The following is a 22,396-nucleotide window of genomic DNA, read 5'->3' on the forward strand; positions in this document are numbered from 1 at the left end:
GCAGCAGGGACAGGCAGCACATGCAGGGACAGGCAGCACATGCAGGGACAGGGGCCCGGGCCGAGCGCGGGGCAGAACGCGGGGCCGAGCGCGGGGCAGGCCCGCCCGCTCCCGGCCCCGCTCCGCCGCGCCCCGCCCCCGCCCGCACACCCCGCCCCTTCCCGCCACCCATTGGCTACCGCCTCTGCCTGTCTGCGGCCGCCCAGCCACTCAGCGCTCTCGGTGCTGCCCCCGCCGCTGGGGATTGGCCGCCCGTCAGCGCTGGCCCCGCCCCCTCCCGGCCGCAGCGGGGGGGCAGGCCCGGGGGCCGCGGGCAGACGGCGGCTGCGGCGGCGCCGAGCGGAGCGGTGAGTGCGGGGCGGCCCGGGACCCCCGCGGCGGGCGCTGGCGCGGCCCCGGGCTCTGTCGTCGTCATCTCTGGCCTGGGGGCCGGGCGGCCCCGTGCCGGGCCGGGTGACATTGCCGCGGCCTCCCGCGGGGTCACCGCCGCTTCGCGCCCCGTCTCCGTCTGTGGTGTCCCGGGGGCGGCGGGGCTCTGCGTCCTCCGGGAGGGCTTCGCCGCCGCTCCCTTCTTACCTGGGAGTTGTGGGGAGCGGCTGGAGCCGCCGCCGGGGGCCGGTCCGTGCCGCGGGGAAGCGGGGCCGGCCTTGGCCGTGGCCCCGGGCCTGCCTGCCCTCCCTGCCTGCCCTGCCCTCCCTGCCTGCCTTGCCTGCTGCTCTGCCCTCCCTGCCTGCCCTGCTCTGCCCTCCCTCCCTCCCTCCCTGCGTGCCCTGCTTTGCCCTCCCTGCCTGCCCTGCCCTGCCTTGCCCTCCCTCCCTGCCCTCCTTGCCTGCCTTCCCTGCCTGCTCTGCCCTCCCTGCCCTGCCCTGCCTGCCTTCCCTCCCTGCCCTGCCCTGCCTGCCTTCCCTCCCTGCCCTCCCTGCTTGCCCTGCCCTCCCTGCTTGCCCTGCCCTCCCTGCTTGCCCTGCCCTGCCCTGCCTGCCCCGGCCCTGCCTGCCCCCCAGCCCCTCTGGCCACCTTGTCTGACCACCTGCCCCACCTGCCGCCCTGCCCGCTGCTCCTCCTGCCCATCCCCTGCTCCTCCTGCCCATCCCCTGCTCCTCCTGCCCATCCCCTGCTCCTCCTGCCCATCCCCTGCCCGCGCCAGTCCCACGTCTCAGCGCTGAGGGGGTGTCTGTGTCAGGCTCCTCTGCCCCTCAGTGATCGAGGCAGATGAGTGCACGTCTCCAGGTGTGAAGTGTGATTTCTGCTTTAGTTTTTTAAGTCGGTGTCACCCTGGCAGCAAGAGGAGCTAGCGTTTCTCTGCTGCGGGGCAGGCACCAGAGGGTGTGGAGGACATGAAACGTGGCTCTCTCAGCGCCTTCTGCTTCTCTCTGACTTCAGTGTAAGCAGAAAGTTGCAGAGCAGGGGTGACTTTCCTGCTTTGCCTTCAGATGTGGATTTGGAAGAAGCGTCTGGGCTTGGGTTTAAGTTGTAGCACGAGGAGACATGTGGAAAATGCTGGAAGTGGTTGCACAGGGTTAATAAATGCTGTCCCACCTCTGCTGTGTGCAGAGGTGTAGCTCACTGTACAGCAGGCAGAGCAGTTGGTGCTGCTTTGTTGACCTTAAAAACCTCTGCTCCCCTGGAGTCTGGAGGAGCTGAAGATGTGTTTGGCTTTGCTGACTGTCTTTTCCTGTTGGCTGCTAATTTAGCAGGCTGCAGAGAGTGGGGCTGAGGCTTGGCTCCAGTTTGTGTGGGCTTCTTAGGGCCACATTAACTGCAAAGCTTTTTCTGGAGGTTGTGTGCTCCTGTGGTCTCTTTCTGTGGTTTGATGGATTTAGAGCATTTTGAAAACATCCTGGTTTTTAAATGACTCTTGTTTGGGAGAATGGGGGGTGTGTAAAGGGACAGAGGAGAAGTCTGTGGGTGTTGGAAAACAGCTGAGGGAAGAGAGGCACTCTAAGGAGGGTTGGTGTAATCATACCCACAACCTGTGGGTGAAGGTATTTTAAAATATTTGCATGACTGGGTGTCTGAAACACCAGGGCTGGATCCCGGGTAGCTCTGAGCATCTTTCCATCCTTCTAGAGCTGTGGATACTCAACGTTTCCTGTCTTAACCAAGATCATTGTTTAGGATCTCTGACTGTTGGGCTGGAGGAGAGCTGCTGCTCTGGCACTGGGGCTGTCCTTGGTGTTGGATTTCAGCTGGAACTCTCTGGCCCCGGTGATTGCTTCAGGGTGGGGAATTTCAGCCCTTGATAGCACAGCAGTTATGAGTCAGGAGCTGCAGTAATTTCTTTTTGCTTGACCTGCAGCTGTTACACTGGCTCAGGCAGTCCCCACTGCCAGCACGTTTCAGGCATATTTGATGTTAAACTTTGCTTCAAGAAGTTACATAAAACCCAAGGTGAGCACCAGTGCAGCCCTGAGTGTGGTTACCTGCTGAAGCAGATGGGCTTGGTACAGGTCAGACAGGTTTGCTGGCAGAAAAAAACCTCAGGAACCAGGAATAATAATTTTCTTCTGGTAACTTTGCTGCTCACTGTAGGAAGAGGCATTCAGGTTTGTACCTTCCTCGTGTGAAACTGATACCAGTACTTCACCCTGCAGTGCTGTTCTCTGTTTTCCAGGTGATATATAAGCATTTCTGGTAGCTCTCTTCTGAAGGGAGATTATTTTTCATGTTGTATGGAAAGATGAACTGAAATGCAAGCAGCTTACAAAGTGAGTGTTGGAGAAGCTCTTTAGTTGTGCTTGGAACCCTCTGCTCCTTGCAGTGATGCTGAAGGTGTGTCTGCCTCATCTGTTAGTGCTGCTAGGCCTGAGTTACCATAAAGCAATCAAAATTAATTGAGATCTGCAGTGCTCTGGGGAAGCAGAGTTGATGGCTAACTTTGCATTAACTCCAGTCTGATACAGAGGGAGTAGGAAAGCAGGGTGAGTGACATGACTGCCCAGTCCCTGTGGAGAGCATTGCAGGTGGGGAATGACACCTGCTTGGCACACTGCTGGGTCATTCTGCTTTCATGATGGAAGATTTTAGTGGGTGTTTTGGTTTTGTTGTGGGTGTTTTTTTTTTTCCTTTACCACAGGCAATTGAAACTGCTGGGGTTTCACATTGTAATGATCCATTGTTGTGTTGAAATAGTTCCTGACAAAGGTTGCTCCTGTACTGACCTCCAAGTGGTCTCGTCTTGGGTCAAAATAAGAAAATCATCTGTACTGGGATCTGCCACTTTGGGACCTCCTGTGTGCCCGAGGTGACATCCAGGTTAATTTCTCCAGGATCCGTGGATGGGAAAGTTTGCATTTGACCAAGAGGTCATATAGAATATTTTAGTGTCATTTGTTTGTGACGTGACCTCTGAGAAATAGTTTTTGAGAGGAGTGCTTGAGCTCAGAGGGTGCTTGGGGTCCTGCCTTTTGTGGCTGGTTGTTTTCCTGCCTTCTGTTGCTGCCTGACAAATGGGGTGGGTTCAGCAGAGGGCCCCTGGGATTCAGTCCCCTTCTCCCTCAGATAAAGCTGTTATCTGTCTTGCAGATAAAAACTGGTCTTCAGCTTTTGGCTGTGGAGAGCACAGTCGAGGTGTTCCCAGCAAGATCCTGTGAGCAGCTGAAGAATGAAGCACTGTTTTTTCTTGCCAAGATTCTCTCTGTTCTGTGGCTCATGCTTTCCTTCCAAGCTTAGTTCAAAATGTGAGGCTCCTGCACTCCTGGAATAATAGAGCTGCCTTTGCTAGTGGAGGTTTGGATTTAACCGTTTCTCAGTGTTCAGCAACTGGTCAGCTAATCTCCAACCAGGCAAAGAATTTGTATCTTTATCCTCAGTTTTATTGGCAGGCTGGAGTTGTCCCTGGCTGAGAGAGGCAGGAGGAGCTTTTGGTTTGTACTTTGGAGCTAAGAAAGGGATGTAAAAAAACATTAAACTCTTCCAGATACTGTAATTTAGTGAGTCTTACAGTCAATGATTCTTGAAAATCATGCTAACAGATTCTGTGCAGACCTCTAAAGGAAGAAGTGCAATGAACTATTCATAGCTAATGTTTTGGGATCAGATTTGTGTGCAACTGAAAGATGAATGTGACTGAAGAGAGTTGAGTCTGCAGGGCATATCTGTGCTTGATTTTTAATGGCTTAATCAAACTGGAAGGCAAGGATGGACCTCAAGGGGCCATCTAGTTATAGCTCATCCCCCTGTTCTGAGTGTTTCAGCTCTTTTTTCTGTGATTTTCTCTGATGCTTTTGCTCCAAGGATGAATTTAAGGCTGCAGTAATCTCAGCTCTTAACACATCTCTTTCTCTGTCAGACTCAATTGCTCAGTTTAACAATAACAATTGAAGGAAACCTAATTGAGCAGCTTCCCTGGGCACTGGTTAACTTCAGCCTGCCTGGGAGAATGTGTGAAAATTTCTGCAGGTTCTCTCTTGGTTTTCTTTTGTCCTGATTTAATTACATGCTTTTATTAGTGATGTTAGTGACATAATTAAAAAAAAAAAAAAAAAAGAAGAAGAAGAATTAGGAGCTGGAAAATAAAGGAAGTTGACATGTATGAATGGAGTTATACCAGTGACTACCTGAATGAAATTGAATTTCTGCCCCAGAGGTGAAGTTTGGCTTCATCCAAGTTTGTGTGGCAGTAAGCTGGGAGTGTGGTAGGTGCTGTACACATAGAATCATGGAATGGTGAAGGTTGGAAGGGACCTTAAAGATCATCAGGTTCCAACCCCCCTGCATGGGCAGGGACATCTCCCACCAGCCCAGGCTGCTCCAAGCCCCATCCAACCTGCCCTTCAACACTGCCAGGGATGGGGCAGCCACAGCTTCCCTGGGCACCTTACTACCCTCTCACCTGAATCTCCCTCTTCCAGTTTTAATCCATCCCCCTTTGTCCTCTCCCTCCCTGCCCTTGTCCCAGGTCCCTCCCCAGCTTTCCTGGAGCCCCTTCAGGCACTGGAAGCTGCTCTAAGGTCTCCCTGGAGCCTTCTCTTCTCCAGGCTGAACACCCCAACTCTCTCAGCCTGTCCCCAGAGCAGAGCTGCTCCAGCCCAAGGATCATTTTTGTGGCCCTTCTCTGGACCCTCTCCAACAGCTCCATGTCTCTCCTTGTGCTGAGGGCTTCAGAGCTGGACACAGCACTCCAGGTGGGATCCGAGCAGAGCAGAGGGGCAGAATCCCCTCCCTGGCCCTGCTGGCCACACTTCTTTTGATGCAGCCCAGGACACAACTGGCCTCTGGGCTCCAGTGCTGACTGGCAGCTCATGTTGAGCTTCTCATCTCCTCCCACCCCCGGGTCCTTTTCCTTGGGACTACTCCCTAACCATTCTCCCCCCAGCCTGGATTTGTGCCTGGGGTTGCAGGACCTTGCACTTGGCCTTGTTGAACTTCATGAGGTTGGCACTGGCCCACCTCTCCAGCCTGTCAAGGTCCCTCTGGATGGCCTCCCTTCTTTCTAGGGTGTCAGCTACTCCACACAGCTTGGTATTGTCAGCAAACTTGCTGAGGAGACACTCAGCCCCACTGTCCATGTCTCCAGCAGAGATGTTGAACAGCACTGGTCCCAATCTTCTAAGTTTCTGCATGCACCTGGTTTTGTCTCCTCGTTTTTGAGACCAATTAGAGAGCAGGATGGCAGGACTAAGTTTCTTCTCCCTGTCCTATGGCTCCAGTGCATTTTGTGGGCATCAAGTCCCAGCAGCTCCTGCCTGCTGCAGGACTGTGGTGTTGGCATTACCTGTCAAGACGCTCTGGGGGCTTCAGGGCTCTGAACTGCTCTCGTAATGACTGCTGGGGTTGTCTGAGGAGAAAGCAAACACGTCTTGGCTGTTGGGTGCAGGTGGCTGGTGGTGCTGGCTTTGCAGTGTGTCTGCTGTTCTTGCTGGATAGCTGACATTCTTTCAGAAACCTTTTGTGGTTGGTGACAGGTCAAAATTGCCCTGCAGAATATCAGACAAACATGGATTTTGGTAATTACATGTCACCAGGCAGCCTCTGGGCTGGGGGCCTGGGCTGCTCCTGGTGGCTGGTGATGGAGCAATGGGAAAACTATAATGACCAGGTCTGCTTTTTCGTAGTCATCTTTCTATTAACAGGTGGTTTCAAGTCTGCCCAGGTGCTGGTGGAATGGGGGTGGGTGGTATGTTAGTGGGAGCCTGGAGAGGATGGGCAGTGGGGTTTCTGGCTCCAGCAGCTGTGAGTTCTGTGCAAAATCCCCATCTCCTCCTTCCTGCTGCTCCTGGAAGTTCATGGTGTTGGAGCTGCACCTGTAGCTGGTAAAATACATAAGGGAGGAATTTCAGGCAGGTCATGCAGTAATGATGTGAAGTCAAACTTGTAAATAAGGTTTAATTTTGAAATAAGGAAGCCTATCATCACCTGCAAGCCTTTACTTCAGTACTGTGACTTTAATTATATACACCCAAACTGGAGAACTTTTGCTTATATCTTAATTGTGATGCTGGTCTCTGAAACTCACTGGCTTTTCTGCCCTGGAATGAATTATCCTAAGACTGTGTAATTTAAAACATGTTCAGATTAAATAGCTGAAACACAGCATCATGATTGGACTCACAAGCTGCTTGGACAGCTAGAGCTGTTTTTTCTCTGAAACCTCCCCCCCTCTTTGGGCAATGAACTGGCACCTGCCTGTAAGACATTCTTCCTAGTGGGTTGCTTTTATCATCTGAATAACTTGATTCTGTCTTGCCTGTCCTTTTAATCAAAATCACCACCAAGAGAAGCAGGATGTCTGACTTACCAGAGTGTCAGTTTGACAGCTTGATTGGACTTGCTCAGGTATTCATGAAGTGCCACTGGAGAGAGCGGGGAGAATGGCAAGGGAAGACTAACAGTGTTCCACTTTGCCTCTCCTGGTATGCAGGGAATGAAGCTTGGTTTGGTGCACAGATGTTGCTGCAATTCCTAGAACATGGGCAAGATACCTAGAAAGAGTCCCAGGGCTCAGAGGACTGTCCCAAGGCAGCAGAGTTCCTCCATTTGTCCAAGATGCCCCTGCCAGAAACAAAGGGCCTGAGCTTCCCTGCTTGGCAGCTTGGTAAATAATCTTTAATCTGTGCCTGGGAATTAGCAGGGCTGAGTTACAGGCAGTGTTTTCTGATGGGAGTTGAAACTGGATGCTGGAGTAAGTGCTTTGTACTTTCCATGGCCTGTCATGAGTTTTGTTGTAAAAGCAGAGTGACTGTTACTCATTAAACCTCTAACTTTTGAACTCACCTTCAGCAGCAATTTTGCATTCTGATTATCTGTTCTCTGAGGGGAATGGTTTGCTCTACAGAGCTGAGGAGTCTGGATCCAGAGGTGTGACAAGGACCTGTGGACAATATAAATAACACAGAACTGCATTATAAGAAAATAAATCTAATCCACAGCTATTTTTTTTCCTTGCTGCCTGTGGCTTTGTGAACCTAAGTAATGACTGTGTTTGGGGCTACACAAAATACAAGGATTAAAAAAATATCCAGCTGCTCCACTCTGGGTTTCAGTGGGTTACTTAATGAGCCAGTCAGATTGCTGTACATGCTCAGATTGCTCTATATGCAAAATGATGTCTGGCTTCTCGTGGCCAGACACTGCAAATTCACACTGAAACTTGAAAGCAAAGCTTTGTTCCCTCTGCATTCCCTGGGCACTATCAGTCACAGCAGCCAAAATTCAGTTTAAAAACTCACCAACATCAAGAATCCAGCCCAACTCCCAGACAACATCAAGCTGCATTGCTTTGCAGCCAGCAAGTGTGAATAAAAATAATAAATGCTATATTTACATTCAAGCCTCTTTAGAGCCTGTATTTGGGTAGAACATGTGGGCAGTTTAATATGTAAAGTTGAGCATATAGACAGGGTTTGTCAGCTCAAGGCACTGGGCACTAAAAATAAAAAAAGAAAATCTCTGAGTAGGATGAAAGAGAATATTGTTGAGTAACTGGGTATCATCTTTATGCATGTGCATGTTCTAAAATAAGTCTGGGCTTAGTAACATCAGTTGAGTTTTTAAACATTCCTTTTGGTTGTCTCTTTCTCAATCATCTTTCAAAATCGTGTTTTAAAACAGAGTTGCATGTTGCATTCCTGAGCTCCTCAGCATGATTTCTATTTTTGTGGGTTTATTTTTGGTAGAGAGAAATCTGATATGGTGACCTACATTTCTTTATTTGAGCTAGATGGGGAGGATATTTCCACCTCCATTTCTTTCATGCTTCTGCTGAAAGGCTTTGTTTTACTGTACATTTTCCAGGCACATGAGATAAGATGGAACTGCAGGTAGTAATTAGAAATAATCAACAGTCTGTGTTCTTAGAAATCATTTAATGAAGTGCTCTGCTCTGTACATTTTCAAGCTGAAAGAGAAGAAATTAAGATGAGATATTAGGAGGAAATTCTGGAGTGTGAGGGTGGTGAGAGCCTGGCCCAGGTTGCCCAGGGAAGCTGTGGCTGCCCCATCCCTGGCAGTGTTGAAGGGCAGGTTGGATGGGGCTTGGAGCAGCCTGGGCTGGTGGGAGGTGTCCCTGCCCATGCAGGGGGGTTGGAGCTGGATGATCTTCCAAGTCCCTTCCATCCCTTCACCGTTCCATGATCCTATTAATCATATTTGGGTTTGATCCTTATGGGAATTTTTGCTCACCTGATGGAACCAAGCTGCTGGGACAGAACTTTCCAGGTGCAAACGTTGGTGCTGTTGAGGTCGTGCTTTGGACTATCAGCTGTTCCTTTTCATTACATTTTTGAGTTATTACACTCTGAGCAACATCCTGTGATCTCCTCTTTTCAAAAACACCCTCAGGAGCTGTAAACACATTGATATGTGTCTTCCCAAAGCTCCAGCAAGTGATGTCTGGCATTAAAGATACCCAGAGGTGTTTGTCCTTCCGTGGAGCGAGCGTGTGGGCCGTGCACAGCTTCATCATCACAAATTGGTCATGCACGAATACAGACAGAGCTGATCTGTCTCCAGCTCTGCCTCAACATCCCTGCTGCAGCTGAGGGGCTTGGGAAGTGAAGTCTGGCACTAATTTATGAGAGCGGTGGGGGGAAAAAAATAGGTCAGCAAGTATGAAAGGTGCTGACAAGCATATAATATCCAGAAATTGTTAAAAAGGAAAGAAAACCAGTCTGAAGGCAGCCTTTCCAGGCAAGCTGTTGTGTGGGTGCCTGAGGTTTCCCAGGCATCAGAGAGGGGCAGAGGTGAAGTTGCTGGAGGACACAGGGGCTGGCTGTGGTAGAGGTGGGGAGCAGTTGGGAATCAGGCAAGGGAGAGCATGGATCACAGCAAGAAGCGTGGGAGCAAAGTGCCTGGAGCCCCTGGCCACGAGCAGGCATGGAATGCAGCTGTGCAGAGAGGGGGCTCTGAAATCCCTGCTCTGCTGCTGCAGTTGGATCACTCACATCATCAGAACAGCCCCCACGGCACGTGTGAGCCATTGGATCTGCCTCCTGCCTAAAATACCCTCCAGCTGCCTTCAGGACTGACTGCTCTGGCTATTTTTTTCCATTTTCCAAGGCTGGGTTTTAAATTTCTCTGTTGCCTTCTCCAATATCAAGATGCTGAGCAGTCAGACTGAGCAGCAACCAAACTCCTCTCTGCAAGTGATGGGAGAGGATGGAGCAGGTTCTGATTGTTCTCTCTAGAAACAATGAATATTTTGTTGTTGAAACTTGCAGCTCAGCTCCTTGTGGGCTGAAAAGAGTGAATATGATCAACCCAGTTTTTACATAGCACCAAATTACCCCTGCACACATACACTTGCACCTTAAAGGAAGGAAGTGGCAGCAGGATCCTAAATACTCCTCTTGGAGCTTGGGAGAGGGGTTTTCCTACTGAAAAGGGTCCTGGGAGTGGGTGTCTCCTCTTTCCTCAGCTCTTTATTCCCTGCCTATTTCCTGCTTTTGACACTTTGTTCTTGTTTTCAATTTAGGAGCCCTAGCTCTTCTGCCCACTTGTAAGTGCAACTGGTATGGGTAATGGTGTGAGAGAAGGTCCAGTGGATTTCAAACAGCAGGATGTGGAGCCGGTTCCATCAGCCCATCTTCCCCCAGAGGTAAGAGCAGGAGATGCTGGATAGATGCAGTGGGTTTGAGAGGAGAACTGCATGCTGGCTGCTGTCTGAAGGAGGCATCTCAGTGGGGTTTGGGCTGCAGAGTCCTTGCAGTTGATGTGTAAGCCACGTAACCTGGAGCTTTGCATTCTCTGAGGACAGCCAAGCAGTTCCAGGCCCCTGGGGAGAGGCAGCACGCTCAGCTGACAGGCAGGCAGGGCTGTGCTCCCTCCTCAAGGTTGTGCCTTGTCACGCCTTCAGTGGCAGAACTGGGAAGGGAGCCATAAGTCCCAGTTTCTCTCCTCTTGCTGCTGTTGCTGGACTCATTAGAAACACTGGAAGAGAAGGTGACACTGAACCTTGGCCTGATTTAGAGCAGAACTCAGGCTGAAGTTCACACGGTGCTTCCTTTGCATGGCTGCCCCCTTTGGCACCAGGCAGGCAGAGACTGGGAGGGAGGATGGAGCAGAGCCATCTATTTTTGGTAATAAACATTAACTTTTTAGTTGTGAAACATTCTGAAAAAGAAAGAGAAATGTGGATGCCTCTTCTCCATGAAAACTCAAAGCATATCAGAAGTTGATGTTCTTAAGCCTTGTCTTGACTTGTCTTTCAGTCTCTAACCTTCATGGTGTTGGATTTCAAGCTGTTTACCTCCTTGCTGCCCATGTGTTAGCAGAAGATAACTGCTTCCTAAATATGAGCTGTGGCAGCAATGTCAATAGCAAACCCACTTCCATCCCATTTATCATAGTCTTGTTTTATTCTTAAGATCTTGGGAACGGTGTGGAAATAGGGCTTGTGTGTCTCTGGAGGGGCAAGAAAGAAACTTCCCTTCTCTATGTGCCTCACTCGTGAGGAGGTGGTGGTTTAGCTCTTAGACATCTGAATAGGGAGGAAACAATCCATGTACAAGAGGACAGACCTTGGAGCTTGGCATCTTGGCAGACAAGTCTAGTCTTTGTGCTTCATGATCTGACCAGGGATTCACTGTGCTGGAAATTTTGATCCAGGTCCTTGAGAGAGGGTAAATGCTGCAGCAAAGGTAAAACATGACAAAAATATGACACCTTTTGCTTAGGATTGACTGTGTCATACTGAGCAGTGCTTTGTTCCAGGATAACCAGGAGAATAAGAAGGTACTCAACTCCCTGATGTCTGGGGCATTGGCTGGTGCTGTTGCTAAAACTGCAGTAGCTCCACTGGATAGGACAAAAATCATGTTTCAAGGTGAGTCCTGTTGGCTTTTGAAAAATGCTCTGACTTTTTTGTGACAAGAATCCAACCCAGCTTCTCTGAGGTGCTCAGCCAGCCTGTTCCCCAGAGCTTTGCCCTCCTTGGCTCCCCAGGAGCAGGCAGGATGCAGACGAGTGATGTTGCTGTAAGGAATCCAGCCTAAAATCCTATTGTTTGATTCCTGGTAGGATTATTGCAGGTGTCAATCAGCCATGCATCTGGCCTGTACTGCTGGAGCCAAGTCTCATGGTTGTCAACAAGAGTTCTGCTATTTCAGTGTGACTTAGGCACATGTGTCAATGGGTAGAGAGGGGACCTGTGGCTCCTGAGTGTTGGCCATGTGGTTCTGTGACAGCAGGGAGAGTTTTGGAGTGCAGAGTAAACAGACACTGTGAAGGCAGCGTTTTGGGGGATGACTGGGAACACTCTGGATTTCTGTGTGTCTTAGTTTGGAGAAATAAGGTGGGGAAGGACAAGGAGCAACATAAGGAGATGTACACTGAGCTGTAATTGGACATGGAGCTGTCAGAGTGAGTCCAGAGGATCCAAAGGCTGGAGCAGCTTTGCTCTGGAGACAGACTGAGAGAGTTGGGGGTGAGAAGGTTCTGGGGAGACCTTAGAGCACCTTCCAGTGCCTGAAGGGGCTCCAGGAAAGCTGGGGAGGGACTTTGGACAAGGGCAGGGAGTGATAGAACGAGGGGGAATGGCTTTAAACTAGAGCTGTTCAGTGGGATTTGGGATTCAGCCCCATCCTGGCCTCTGTTCAGTTCCCCTGGGTCAGTGCAGGAGCTGTCAGCTGCAGACAGTTAATGCAGGAACCATTTGGTGAGGCCAAGAATTTAAAATCTGGTTGACGTCCCAGATTAAATGAATTGGATAGGTTTAATCTAATCCCTGGATGAGATTTAATTTTGAATTTACTTTGATTTGACATGATTTTCATTCTCAGCGTAGCAGGGGCTGAGGTCTGGACCAGCAGGGATATAGATCAGGGAGTTAAAGCTGCAGGGAGATAAATCCTGGGCTGGGATTGTGTCCCTGAGCAGCTGCTGGGCAGCGGTGGGTACAGGCTGTGCTGCCTCACCAGCACAAACACCTAAGGTTCATCTGAGGTTGGAAAAGTCAGGACCAGAGGTGAGATGGAAACTGCAGAGCTGGGGTGAATCAACAGCTGTCTGTATAAATCACCTTTAGTTTGTACAGGCCTGTGTTTAGAAAAAGACCTGCTTGGTTTCACCCATTAAACTTGCTGCAAAGGATGGGATTCAAATGTGCCCATTCTGACCAATTTCTTAGTATCTAATGGATTATTTGGTCTCTTCCTCTCCTAAAGGTTTTTACTCTGAGACATCTTCCTTGTCTGTGAAGACAAGGGTCATGGGAGTGTAGGAAGGTTGTCCCTTGAACTAGAAACTGAAGGATTTTCCTGTGGGAGAAAGAAAAGAGCCCTTTTCCATCACTGAGCCAGCTGCAACTGGTTATGGAGGTGTTGGTTTTTTTATAAAACAACAACAAAAAAAAACCCCACAGAAAAAGTGTTGAATTGCATAAAGGAGCAGCTCGGTGAAAATCTATTTGCATGTGATTGTTTGATACACTTGAGAGGTTACAAGTCTCAAAGGAGTTTGAAAGAAACTGCAACAGACACTTAATTGGAAGCATGTTTCATTAGTGTTGCTGTGCAGGTTTTAGCCTGGGTTTCCATCCTGCTGTAGGAATGTTACAAAACAGAGCTGCTGGATGCCAAATAAATCTGGCTTCCAAATGCCTTGTGTGTTACACAGTTAAGGAGATGCTGTCAGTTTGAATGGAGGCAAGAGAAGAAACTTGAGTGTTCGTTTGAGTTGTGGAGCCCCACGGAACAGACCCTTCCTTGGCTGGATTCTGGCATTAGTCTGGAGCCTGCTCTGCTAATACAAGTGGTCAGGGCAGTTTTGATTGATTTTTAAAATGTATTTATTTTTTTAAAGTTACCTTTAGTGCTTTAAATTGAGAAGTGTGACACAAACAGTAGGTGGAAAGATGAACCTGTGTGCTACAGAGAGCTTGGAGGCAATTACCAGTGGAAAATCTGTGTTGATTATAAAGAACCTGTATTTTCTCTTGCATTCATTCTTTTGCTTCCATTTTTATGCCTTAGATAAAATGCCTGTCTAGTTTATTTCATCCATCTACATGTCTTGCAAGACCTAATGCTATTTTTTTTGCTTTTTAGTGTCTTCAAAAAGATTTTCTGCCAAGGTGAGGTGATGTGTCTGTCTCCTGTTGACCTGAAGTGTTTGATTAATGGTAGTAATAGCCCTAACAGCATCTTTTGTTTGCATTTATTGAACTTTCTTGCTTGGGTTTTGTTAGCAGCACTCACAGTGAAAGAGCATAGAGGGAATTACTGTTTATAACACTGCTCAGGACAGTGCCCTTCCGTGTTCATGTTTCTGTCCAGCACAGAGAGGCCTCAGTCCTCATTTGTACTCCAGGTTCTACCTGTGACATGATGTTGTTGCATCACCCAGGACTTTGTTTTTTTAGCCCTCCTCTGATGGTTGGGTTTTCTTCCTCCCAGCCCCCACTGGAGCTGTTTCAGCATGTGCAGGAAATGAGAGTTTGGGAGCAGATCTCTTGCATGGCTTGTTGGGTGTTCTGCACCAGGGCTGTTCCCTGTGTGCTCAGCTAATATGTGTAATCCAAATGGTTCTGTCTTAAACTAAGAAGATTAATTTGGGTTGAGGGATGGTTTGTGCAAACAGCAGTCCAGCTCTGTGCCTTGCCCCTGGAGGGAAAATGAAGATGTTGCTTCCCAACTCCAGTTATTTTTTGCTCTCATGTATCTGATTCAGCCTCCCCAGAGAAGACTCTTTAGTGTCTTGTTCTGGAGCCAGGGCTGTGAGTCTGAACAGCTGTGGGGTGGGACTTGGAGAGGTTAAGCTATAGGGTCACCTTTCCCCCCCCTGTATTGCTTGGACTCCCTCTTATCAGGATCTCCCTGTCTGAGCCTTGGTCTGTGTCCTGCAGGAAGCCTACAGGCTGATCTATCGCACCTACCTCAACGAGGGCTTCTGGAGCCTCTGGAGAGGGAACTCAGCCACCATGGTCCGGGTCATCCCCTATGCTGCCATCCAGTTCTGTGCCCATGAGGAGTACAAGCAGCTCCTGGGGAGTTACTACGGCTTCCAGGGAAAGTAAGATGCAGTGTGGCTTTGGTCCCTGCAGAGGAGGATGGAGCAGTTGGTGGGGCTGCAGGGAGGGAGCACATCTGTGCTCTGCAGGACTCCTGGGTTGGAAGCTCTGGGACAGAGCTGTGGTGGCTTCACAGAGCACGGTGTGTCAGGGAGCTAAGCAGAGGGGTGGGCTTCTGGTCTTGCACAGGGGAGATCTTTGCGAGGAGATGAGTGTCCTAGAGGCATGAGCAAGAAGTGGCCTAGACACTGAGTTAGCACTTCCCTGTGCTGAGTGTGGGCAGGCAAAACAAAGAGCTTTTCTTTGCAGGAGAAGCAACAAGATCCAGCCTTGTGCTGCTGTCTGAGCTGTGTGCGTGGCCTCAGCCTCTTGCTCTTGGGGCACACAGTGTCTGAGACACCCCAAGTCAGGCTTGCTGCCCTCCACAGAGCTTTTCTCCAGAGCTTCCTCCTGGGATGGCTGTGACAAACCACAGCTGCTTCAACCCCCACCCACCCAACTGTCTTTCAGGCAGGGCAGGGATTCAGTAGCTGATAGAGCAGAGCCATCCTCAGAAGCCACACGGTGTGTCCATCTCCAGGTGATGTGTCTGGTCTCTTCTCTCACCTTACTTTAGAGCGCTGACACCCTTTCCTCGGTTCATTGCTGGCTCTCTGGCAGGCACCACAGCTGCCATCCTAACCTACCCCCTGGACATGGTCCGTGCTCGAATGGCTGTCACGCCCAAGGAGATGTAAGTGCCTAAGGAAAGCAGGTACAAGCACCACCACCAAATGCAGACTTTTCTTTTTTTCAGGTCAGAGGACTTTATTCCCCTTTTCTGGGTCACTTCTTGCTCGGAGCCTTTGGTGTAATAAACCTCTTACTGCAGGGCTCTGAGCACTGATTAAATAACCAGAGTCCTGGTTGTTCCAGGGGCTGGAAGGAGATCAGTACTGGGAGGCCTCACTAGTGAAACCTGTGTGCTGGCTCCTTAGGAGGCTGCTGGCACCAAGCCTGCAGAAGAGCTCCAGCAGACAGGACAGTGTGTTGTGATAGGGCTCCAGGAGAGCTGCTGACTGGCTTCTCCATTTGCAGACAGGCTTCTGGAATCCCCTCTGAGCTGTTTGATGAGTTCAGTGCCAAATGAATTAATTGGTGATCCTTCAGAAAGGCCTGTTGGAAATGTGACTGGTGTGTGCAGTCACTAACCAGCTCAGATTTGGTTTTCCTGTGTCCACATGCCAGGTACAGCAGTATTGTTCATGTCTTCATCCGGATATCCCGAGAGGAGGGATTGAAGACATTGTATAGAGGGTTTACACCAACCATCCTTGGAGTGATTCCATACGCTGGGCTTAGCTTCTTCACCTACGAGACACTGAAGAAAATACATGCAGGTAAAGGCACCTTGATTTCTTAGAATCATGGAATGGTTTGGGTGGGAAGAGACCTTAAAGACCATCCAGTCCCACCCCCTGCATGGGCAGGGACACCTCCCACCAGCCCAGGTTGCTCCAAGCCCCATCCAACCTGCCCTTCAACACTGCCAGGGATGGGGCAGCCACAGCTTCTCTGGGCAGCCTGGGCCAGGGTCTCACCACCCTCACACTCCAGAATTTCCTCCTCCGGTCCAACCTAAATCTCCCTCCTCTAGTTTTAATCCATTCCTCCTTGTCCTGTCACAACACACCTGTGTCAGAAGCCTTTCAGATGCAAGGTGTGGGCTTTTGGCCAACTCGAGGTGTTTGAATTCAGTGGCACGAGCCCTTTCCTTGGCCTTGAAGCCAATTGCAAAGTTCTGTGCTGGCACAGGATGCCTTGTGCCTCCCTCTCTGCAATTCCAGACTACAAAGAAGACAAGCTGCAGAAAAGCAGTGCCTGTGTTCTGCAGAGGAACGAGAAGGTGCAAGTCCTGAGTGCAGAAGGACTTGGTTCCACAGCCAGTCAGTGCACAGGATCTCAGGAGCTCTGGCGCTCGGTCCTCTGGCTCTCAGCCCACTTGACCTTAGCCATGTGTTTATTACAAGGAGCTTTCTACACTCTGCTACTTTCTCTTTCCCAGATCACAGTGGGAAATTGCAGCCATCCCCTCCGGAGAGGCTTTTGTTTGGTGCCTGTGCAGGCTTGATTGGCCAGTCAGCTTCTTACCCCCTGGACGTGGTTCGCCGGCGGATGCAGACGGCGGGGGTCATGGGACACACGTACAGTTCCATCCTTCTCACCATGCAGGAGATTATAAGAGAAGAGGGACTAATCCGGGGCTTGTACAAAGGACTCAGCATGAACTGGGTCAAAGGTCCAATTGCAGTGGGAATAAGCTTCACAACCTTTGACCTGACGCAGATCCTTCTCCGTAAATTACAGCACAGCACTAATGTTGAAAGGTAGTAGCTTAATCCCCACAGCCCTTGCTGGGGAAAAGTGCAACACGTGTAGAAACAGCAATGCTAGTGTCCCCCCACTTTGTACCTGCTCTCCTGCAGCCCACAACTTACCTTTCTTGTTTGGTTGTTTGGGTTTGGTTTTTTTTTCCCTATTGTTGGATTCTTATTTTTTTTCTTTTTAATGAGCCTCTGAGTTACTTGGAAACCTCAACCTGAAACTAACCTTTTCCTGAGCAAAATCCTTCTTACAGTTCTGCAGAACGGAGTCCTCTAAAGTAGCTGCCTCCCCCTTCTGTTTTACTCTTTGATTCCAGGAGTGGAGCCTCTCAAACAAACCTGTGCTGCTGCTGGCTCCTCACCTGGGCTCTGTGGGCAGATGAAGGGGTGGATGATGAAAGGAAGGACTTGGTGCTGTGGGAATGAACCCCTGGGTCTGGGGAGTGACTGCTGCTCCTGGTAGGCAGTTCTGAGTTCCTGAGCATATCTTAGCTGGGAGCAGTCTGCCAAGTGCAATATTCCAGGTTAGTCTCTTGGGAATTCCAGATTCCTCTGACCTGTAAGCGTTGGTCTCCATGAAACAGGACACAGCAGGATTGAACAGGTCCAGGTTTTGTTCTGGAAGTTGAATGTGAGCTCCAGCTGGACATGCTGCCCTTTTTCAAATGTTCTTCTCATTTTCTGGGTTTTGTTGCATAAAACATCCCTTGCTTCCCATGTCCCTCTGAGATTACCAAAGACTGTAGACAGCAGGGGAGGGAAGTTCCGAGGGGTTTTGTAAATCAAGTTCTGGTGTTTGTTGTCAGTGTTGCTGAGCAGGGGCTGTGCCTGGATTCACAAACTGGATTGAATCAAACTGCACTCGTGCTTTTGGGCTGCCCAAACCCTTCCCATGTTGTTGTGGTCTTCAAGGCAGCATTTGCTGAGGGATTGGACAGACTGTAGCATCGGTGCACTAGAAAACAAGTATTACAGACTTAAAACATAAGCAGTTTTATCCTTCAGTATTATTGTTGCTACTTTCAGTGTGATGCAAGAACAAACCTCTCCAAGCTGTGAGATGCAGATCTCGCTGTCCCACCAGGCTGTTCACGTCTGGTGAGCTCCTGGCCCTGCTTCTGAACAACTTTGTTGTCTTTTGGTGTGTAGATTCATTCGTCCACACCTAAACCCACTTGCTTTTCCTCCTGGAGTTCTCCTGGACCAACTGTGTCCTTGGGAGAACAGGCTCCACAACCAGTATTGACCTTTCAGAAATCATACATAGTGCCAATCATTTCCAGTTGCAATTTCAAATCCATATTCAAAGAAATGGGAGGTTTGGGGGTGGTTTTGTTTTATGTTCTATCCCTATATTAAATGTGAAGTGCAAGAGAGATCAGAGCAAGCTTTAGACCTCTCTGAGAAGCAGATTACACAAACTAAGATTGAAAATCCCTTTCCAGCTGATACAGTCTGAAATGTGCAAAAGAAAAACAAGGCATAATTTAACAGCTGTCCTTTTCTGGTGTGTATATTTTAGCCATTATAGTCTGAGCCTTGTGTCATGGCTTTATTAATGGGGCTGGAGATAATTGCACAATTGGTAGGAATAGCTTTCTCCTTTCTTCTGTCTTTGCACTTGTTCTTTGAAGCATAACTCGCTTCTAATGCCAAATATTTCCCAAGGAATTGAGCACCTACACTTCCATTTTGTGGCCATGGCAGAGAGCCAGTGTACTGAAGCATTAGTGTGCATGTTGTTCCCAGAACACGTGGGATGGATCCTGCTTTAATGGTTGTGGATGGGCGGGGTGTTCACCTCAGTCATTCCTGCCTCCCAGCCCACAAGGGATGATTTCCGTTGTGAAACTTGCCCACAGTCACTGATTCACCTTGTAATGAATGTTAGGTGGTGTTTTAAGAGTCTTCAGAGATGACAGCCATGATTTCTGTCTATTTTTTGCTCCTGTTGCAAGTGGAAGGTGCTCAGCTGTTCTCTCCACTGGGGTGAAGTTTTGTTTAGTCCTTTACAAGAGTGTTGATTTCTTTTCTCCAATGGAGAAGCCAATTAATTCTGCTCTTTATCTTGTCTGGCCCAGGGAGGAAATACCAGGGCAGCTGCACCCTGCCCCAGAAGGGAGGTGCAGGGCAGCAGCTGGTTGTGCCTGCGTGTGTGTGACTGGGTGTGCAATCCATGCCAAGTTCTCAGCTTGGAGGCTGCCTGTCCAAAGGGTACTATGTGAAGAGCAGAGGAAGCTGAGCTGTGGCATCCAAGTTAGAGCTCCTTTGCTCTGCAGGATGGTAGGTCAGCTTAGAGGCCAGCTCAGCAGACCTTGTCTTAGGAGATGTTGAGCATCACTTAACCCCTGGGGCAACAGAGGTGGCTTAATTCCTCCTGGGTCTTGACTGAGAGAGGATTTACACTGGATGATGAGCCTCTTGTTTGGGCCTGAACAGGAGGGCAGATCTGCACAGATTCTGCCACGTCAGGAGTGTTACACCAGGGGAAGCCCGTGGAGGAGGCATCACTCACTTTGCAGGCAGCTGCTCTGGAGCCCTGGGACTCTGAGCTGAGAAACAAGACCTGAAACACAGCCAGACTTGGAAGCACTGGGCTCAGACAAGTTGTTCCTCAATCAGCAGCTGCACCTGATTTTAATTAAATGGAATTTTAGCCAAACACCTTTGTCTAAGATTTGCAGGCTGAGGGCTTGTTCAGAGACAGATCTTTGAATTCAGTCTGTAATGGTTTTGGTGCTTTTGTTTCTTGGGCAAAAGTGCTCAGACTAACTGTGTGTTACTGCTTTGGGTGGTTTCAAATAGCATTGTTGGTTGGTGGTTTTTTTTTTGCTTCTCTGATTTGAATGTAGAAAGGGAGAAACAGAGTGTTCTCTTCCCTCCTCTTAATCCTTGCATGAATTGAGATGTGTTCCAGATCTCTCTGCTGCCTGGAGTGAGTGTCTGAGCAGTTTGGGGCATGCTGATTGGGAAAGGGAGGGTGCCTGTGTGCTGGCCAAGGAGGTCCATTGCCTTTAACTCTGAGGAAGGAGGCGAGTCTAAGGAATATTGCCTAGTCCTTCTTTTCTTTAGAACTTCTTTACTACCCCAATTTCCCCATCTTTTGCGTTTTATTCTTCCCAAATTCCTTGCTTTTATTTTTCAAGTCCTGTTTCTCACTGTTCCTGAATGCATTGCTGCCAAACATTAACTTGTGCTTTGTTTTTTTCCTTGTCTGCTCTCCCTCCTTCTCTGCTTCTGCACTTTTAGTCCTGCACTAGCACTTCAAGAAAATCAGGTCCAGTGAAATGCATCCAAAAACGACAGAGTTGCAGCTTTGATAGTGATGCCCAGACAACCCAGCTCTGCCTCTCACTCCTGGGCAGGGGTGTTTGTGGGGTGGGGAAAGATGTTAAAGGCATTAAATGTTGGGGCAGGTTTTGTTGTTTGGTTTGGGGTATTTTTTTGAAGGTTCTTGAACTACTTGTCCATCCTGGCACCTTTCCTCCTCCTAGCACCTTCCTTCTCAAGCTGTGAAGTGCTGCTGCTTCTCTTTTCCTCTTTTGGTACCTCCACATGATGCCCACTTGCTCAGTGACAGGGGCTGCTTGCTGGGCTGGCTGCCCAGGGTGAGGTGGTTCTTCTGGAAGCCTTGGAGGAGGGTCAGTTAGGGAGCTTGGAAATGTGAGAGGTGGGATCTGAGCTGATTTCTTGCCAACCCCTCTGCCCTGCAGACCCCGTGCAGACCTCAGCTAGTTCTTGGGGAAGGTGGAGCTGCCTGGTGGTTGGCAGGGCCCTGGTGGGAGGATCAGAGGAGGTGTCACAGCCTCCCTGAGGCCACGGGTGTCAGTGTGGGGTGGCAGTGACACTCCGTGGGAGCTGTCCCAGCAGCAGGGGCAGAGCTGCTGTGGAAGAGTAGTGGTGCTGGAGTTAATTTCTGATGGCCCTTCTGCCTGGAAGGGCTCGAGCACTGTCATCTTCACCCTCTGGTGTCTTTTAACGCGAAAGCAGATGAGGCACGAAAGGAAACTGAGCAAAAGCACCATGGCAGCCCTGAGTGAGGCCGGTGCCCATCCCAGGCGGGCAGGAGGAGGAAACGTTTCCCATCCCATTCCCAGTGCCTGCCCAGGGCACTTGTGCTCCAGAGGGAGCCAGGGTGTGTGTCACAGACCCTCCCCACCAGGACTGGGCCAGGGCAGGACGTGGCCTTCCTACAAAACAGCCTTGGTTTTTGGGCTGTAGGGGCTGGTTCCTCCCTGCTGCCCCCGGCTCCCCCTGGGATGCTGCAGGGATTCCCAGCACTGGTCGCTGCCTGTGTGGTCTATGCATAAATTAGCACAAACACTGTTAAATGCCTTTTGTGTCCTCACCATCCGTGTGTGTGTGTACGTATGTGTGTCAATTTTGACTGCTTTTCTTGGATCTGGAGTTCTATTTTATTGCAGTGAAAGACACTTTGTTATATAATGTTTATATATTTTAAGATTTGTGCCAAGAGAGGATGTATATTTAATAAAAAATTGTCATTGACTTTGCAGGCTCCCTGGGGGGGGTTCTCCAGCGGATGGGTTGAGTGTAAGGGAGGTGGGGCTGGTGCTTGTGGGGGGGATTGATCGAGGGACTAAATGTGGGGGGGTCGGGGTGGGGGGGCTCCGGCTGGGGGGGGCTGCCTGTGCCCCCCCCAACCCCGCGGGTCTCCTGAGCTCAGAGCACGCGTCCAAGTGCGCGGGTCGGTGCTTTGGGCTCGGCTCGAAAGTCGGGAGAAGGTTGAAGGAAGGGGAGCAGGTCTGGAGGGGGCTGAAAACCTGCGGCTCCTCCCGAGGGGCCGGTGAGCAGCGGCAGCAGGTGGCACTGTCGGCTCAGGCATCACCCGACGGCTTCCCCCGGGTTGGGGACCCCCTGCTCGGCTCAGCTCGGCTCGGCTCTTGGCCCTTCCAGCCGCGTTCCAGGCCTGGTTGGGGAGGTGACACTGCCGAGCTCGGCCATCGCAAGGTGTTGCAGTGAGGACAGGTCCAGCCCTCCCGCTGCTGCTCCCTGCAAGCCAAGGCACAGCCCGTGTCCTGGCTGTGTCCCAAGGGACACTGAGGACCAGAGGCTGTGACTTGAGCTAAACCTTGCAGGAAGCCTGTGGCAGAGCTGGAGAATGGTCCCTGTCCTCCTCCCCTGGACCTGCTCGGGGGCACCAGCCCTGCCTTTGGCTTCCTGGCTCCCCCTGTGCAGGGGAACATCCACAGAGAGAGCTGTGAGTAGGAGTTTCCCCACTGCTCCAAGCAGGATCAGCTCGGTGGGATGCAGACAGTGAGGACAGCAGGGGGATCTCCCTGTGGGTGGAAGTGGGGTGGGAAAGCAGGATTCACTACTTCTCTCCTTGCCAGGGCAAGATGGAAGCCCTCCAGGAGCTGCAGCAATCCAAGCCCTCCAGGAGCTGCAGCAATCCAAGCCCTCCAGGAGCTGCAGCAATCCAAGCCCTCCAGGAGCTCCAAGCCCTCTCCCAGCCCTGGACTTCTTGCTGAAGGAAGGTGGGAATGCAGGGGAGCAAGGGGGGGTCAGATCAGGTTCACAGCAGGGACCCCTGGTGCTACTGCCACCCCTGGTGCCCTCCTGCAGC

The 22,396-nt window shown here is 50.3% G+C and overlaps 1 protein-coding gene across 1 annotated transcript; it reads left to right on the plus strand.

Moving 5' to 3' along the window:
• Positions 1-287: 287 nt before the first annotated feature.
• On the plus strand, positions 288-21,318 carry SLC25A42 (solute carrier family 25 member 42). Its single transcript, XM_051639506.1, has 8 exons — positions 288-347; positions 9,914-10,036; positions 11,152-11,263; positions 13,485-13,510; positions 14,282-14,448; positions 15,063-15,179; positions 15,674-15,825; positions 16,491-21,318. Exons 2-8 carry the CDS (start codon positions 9,953-9,955, stop codon positions 16,814-16,816), a joined length of 984 nt encoding a protein of 327 aa, XP_051495466.1. The 5' UTR covers positions 288-347; positions 9,914-9,952; the 3' UTR covers positions 16,817-21,318.
• Positions 21,319-22,396: the final 1,078 nt, after the last annotated feature.

Source organism: Apus apus, chromosome 24 (assembly GCF_020740795.1).
Source record: "Apus apus isolate bApuApu2 chromosome 24, bApuApu2.pri.cur, whole genome shotgun sequence".
Lineage (NCBI taxonomy): Eukaryota > Metazoa > Chordata > Aves > Apodiformes > Apodidae > Apus > Apus apus.

Coding starts and splice junctions, on each gene's coding strand:
- SLC25A42 (XM_051639506.1), top strand. CDS start 9,953: ATGGGTAATGGTGTGAGAGAAGGTCCAGTGGATTTCAAACAGCAGGAT. Junction 10,037..11,151: donor CAGCCCATCTTCCCCCAGAG/GTAAGAGCAGGA, acceptor GCTTTGTTCCAG/GATAACCAGGAGAATAAGAA. Junction 15,180..15,673: donor GCTGTCACGCCCAAGGAGAT/GTAAGTGCCTAA, acceptor TCCACATGCCAG/GTACAGCAGTATTGTTCATG.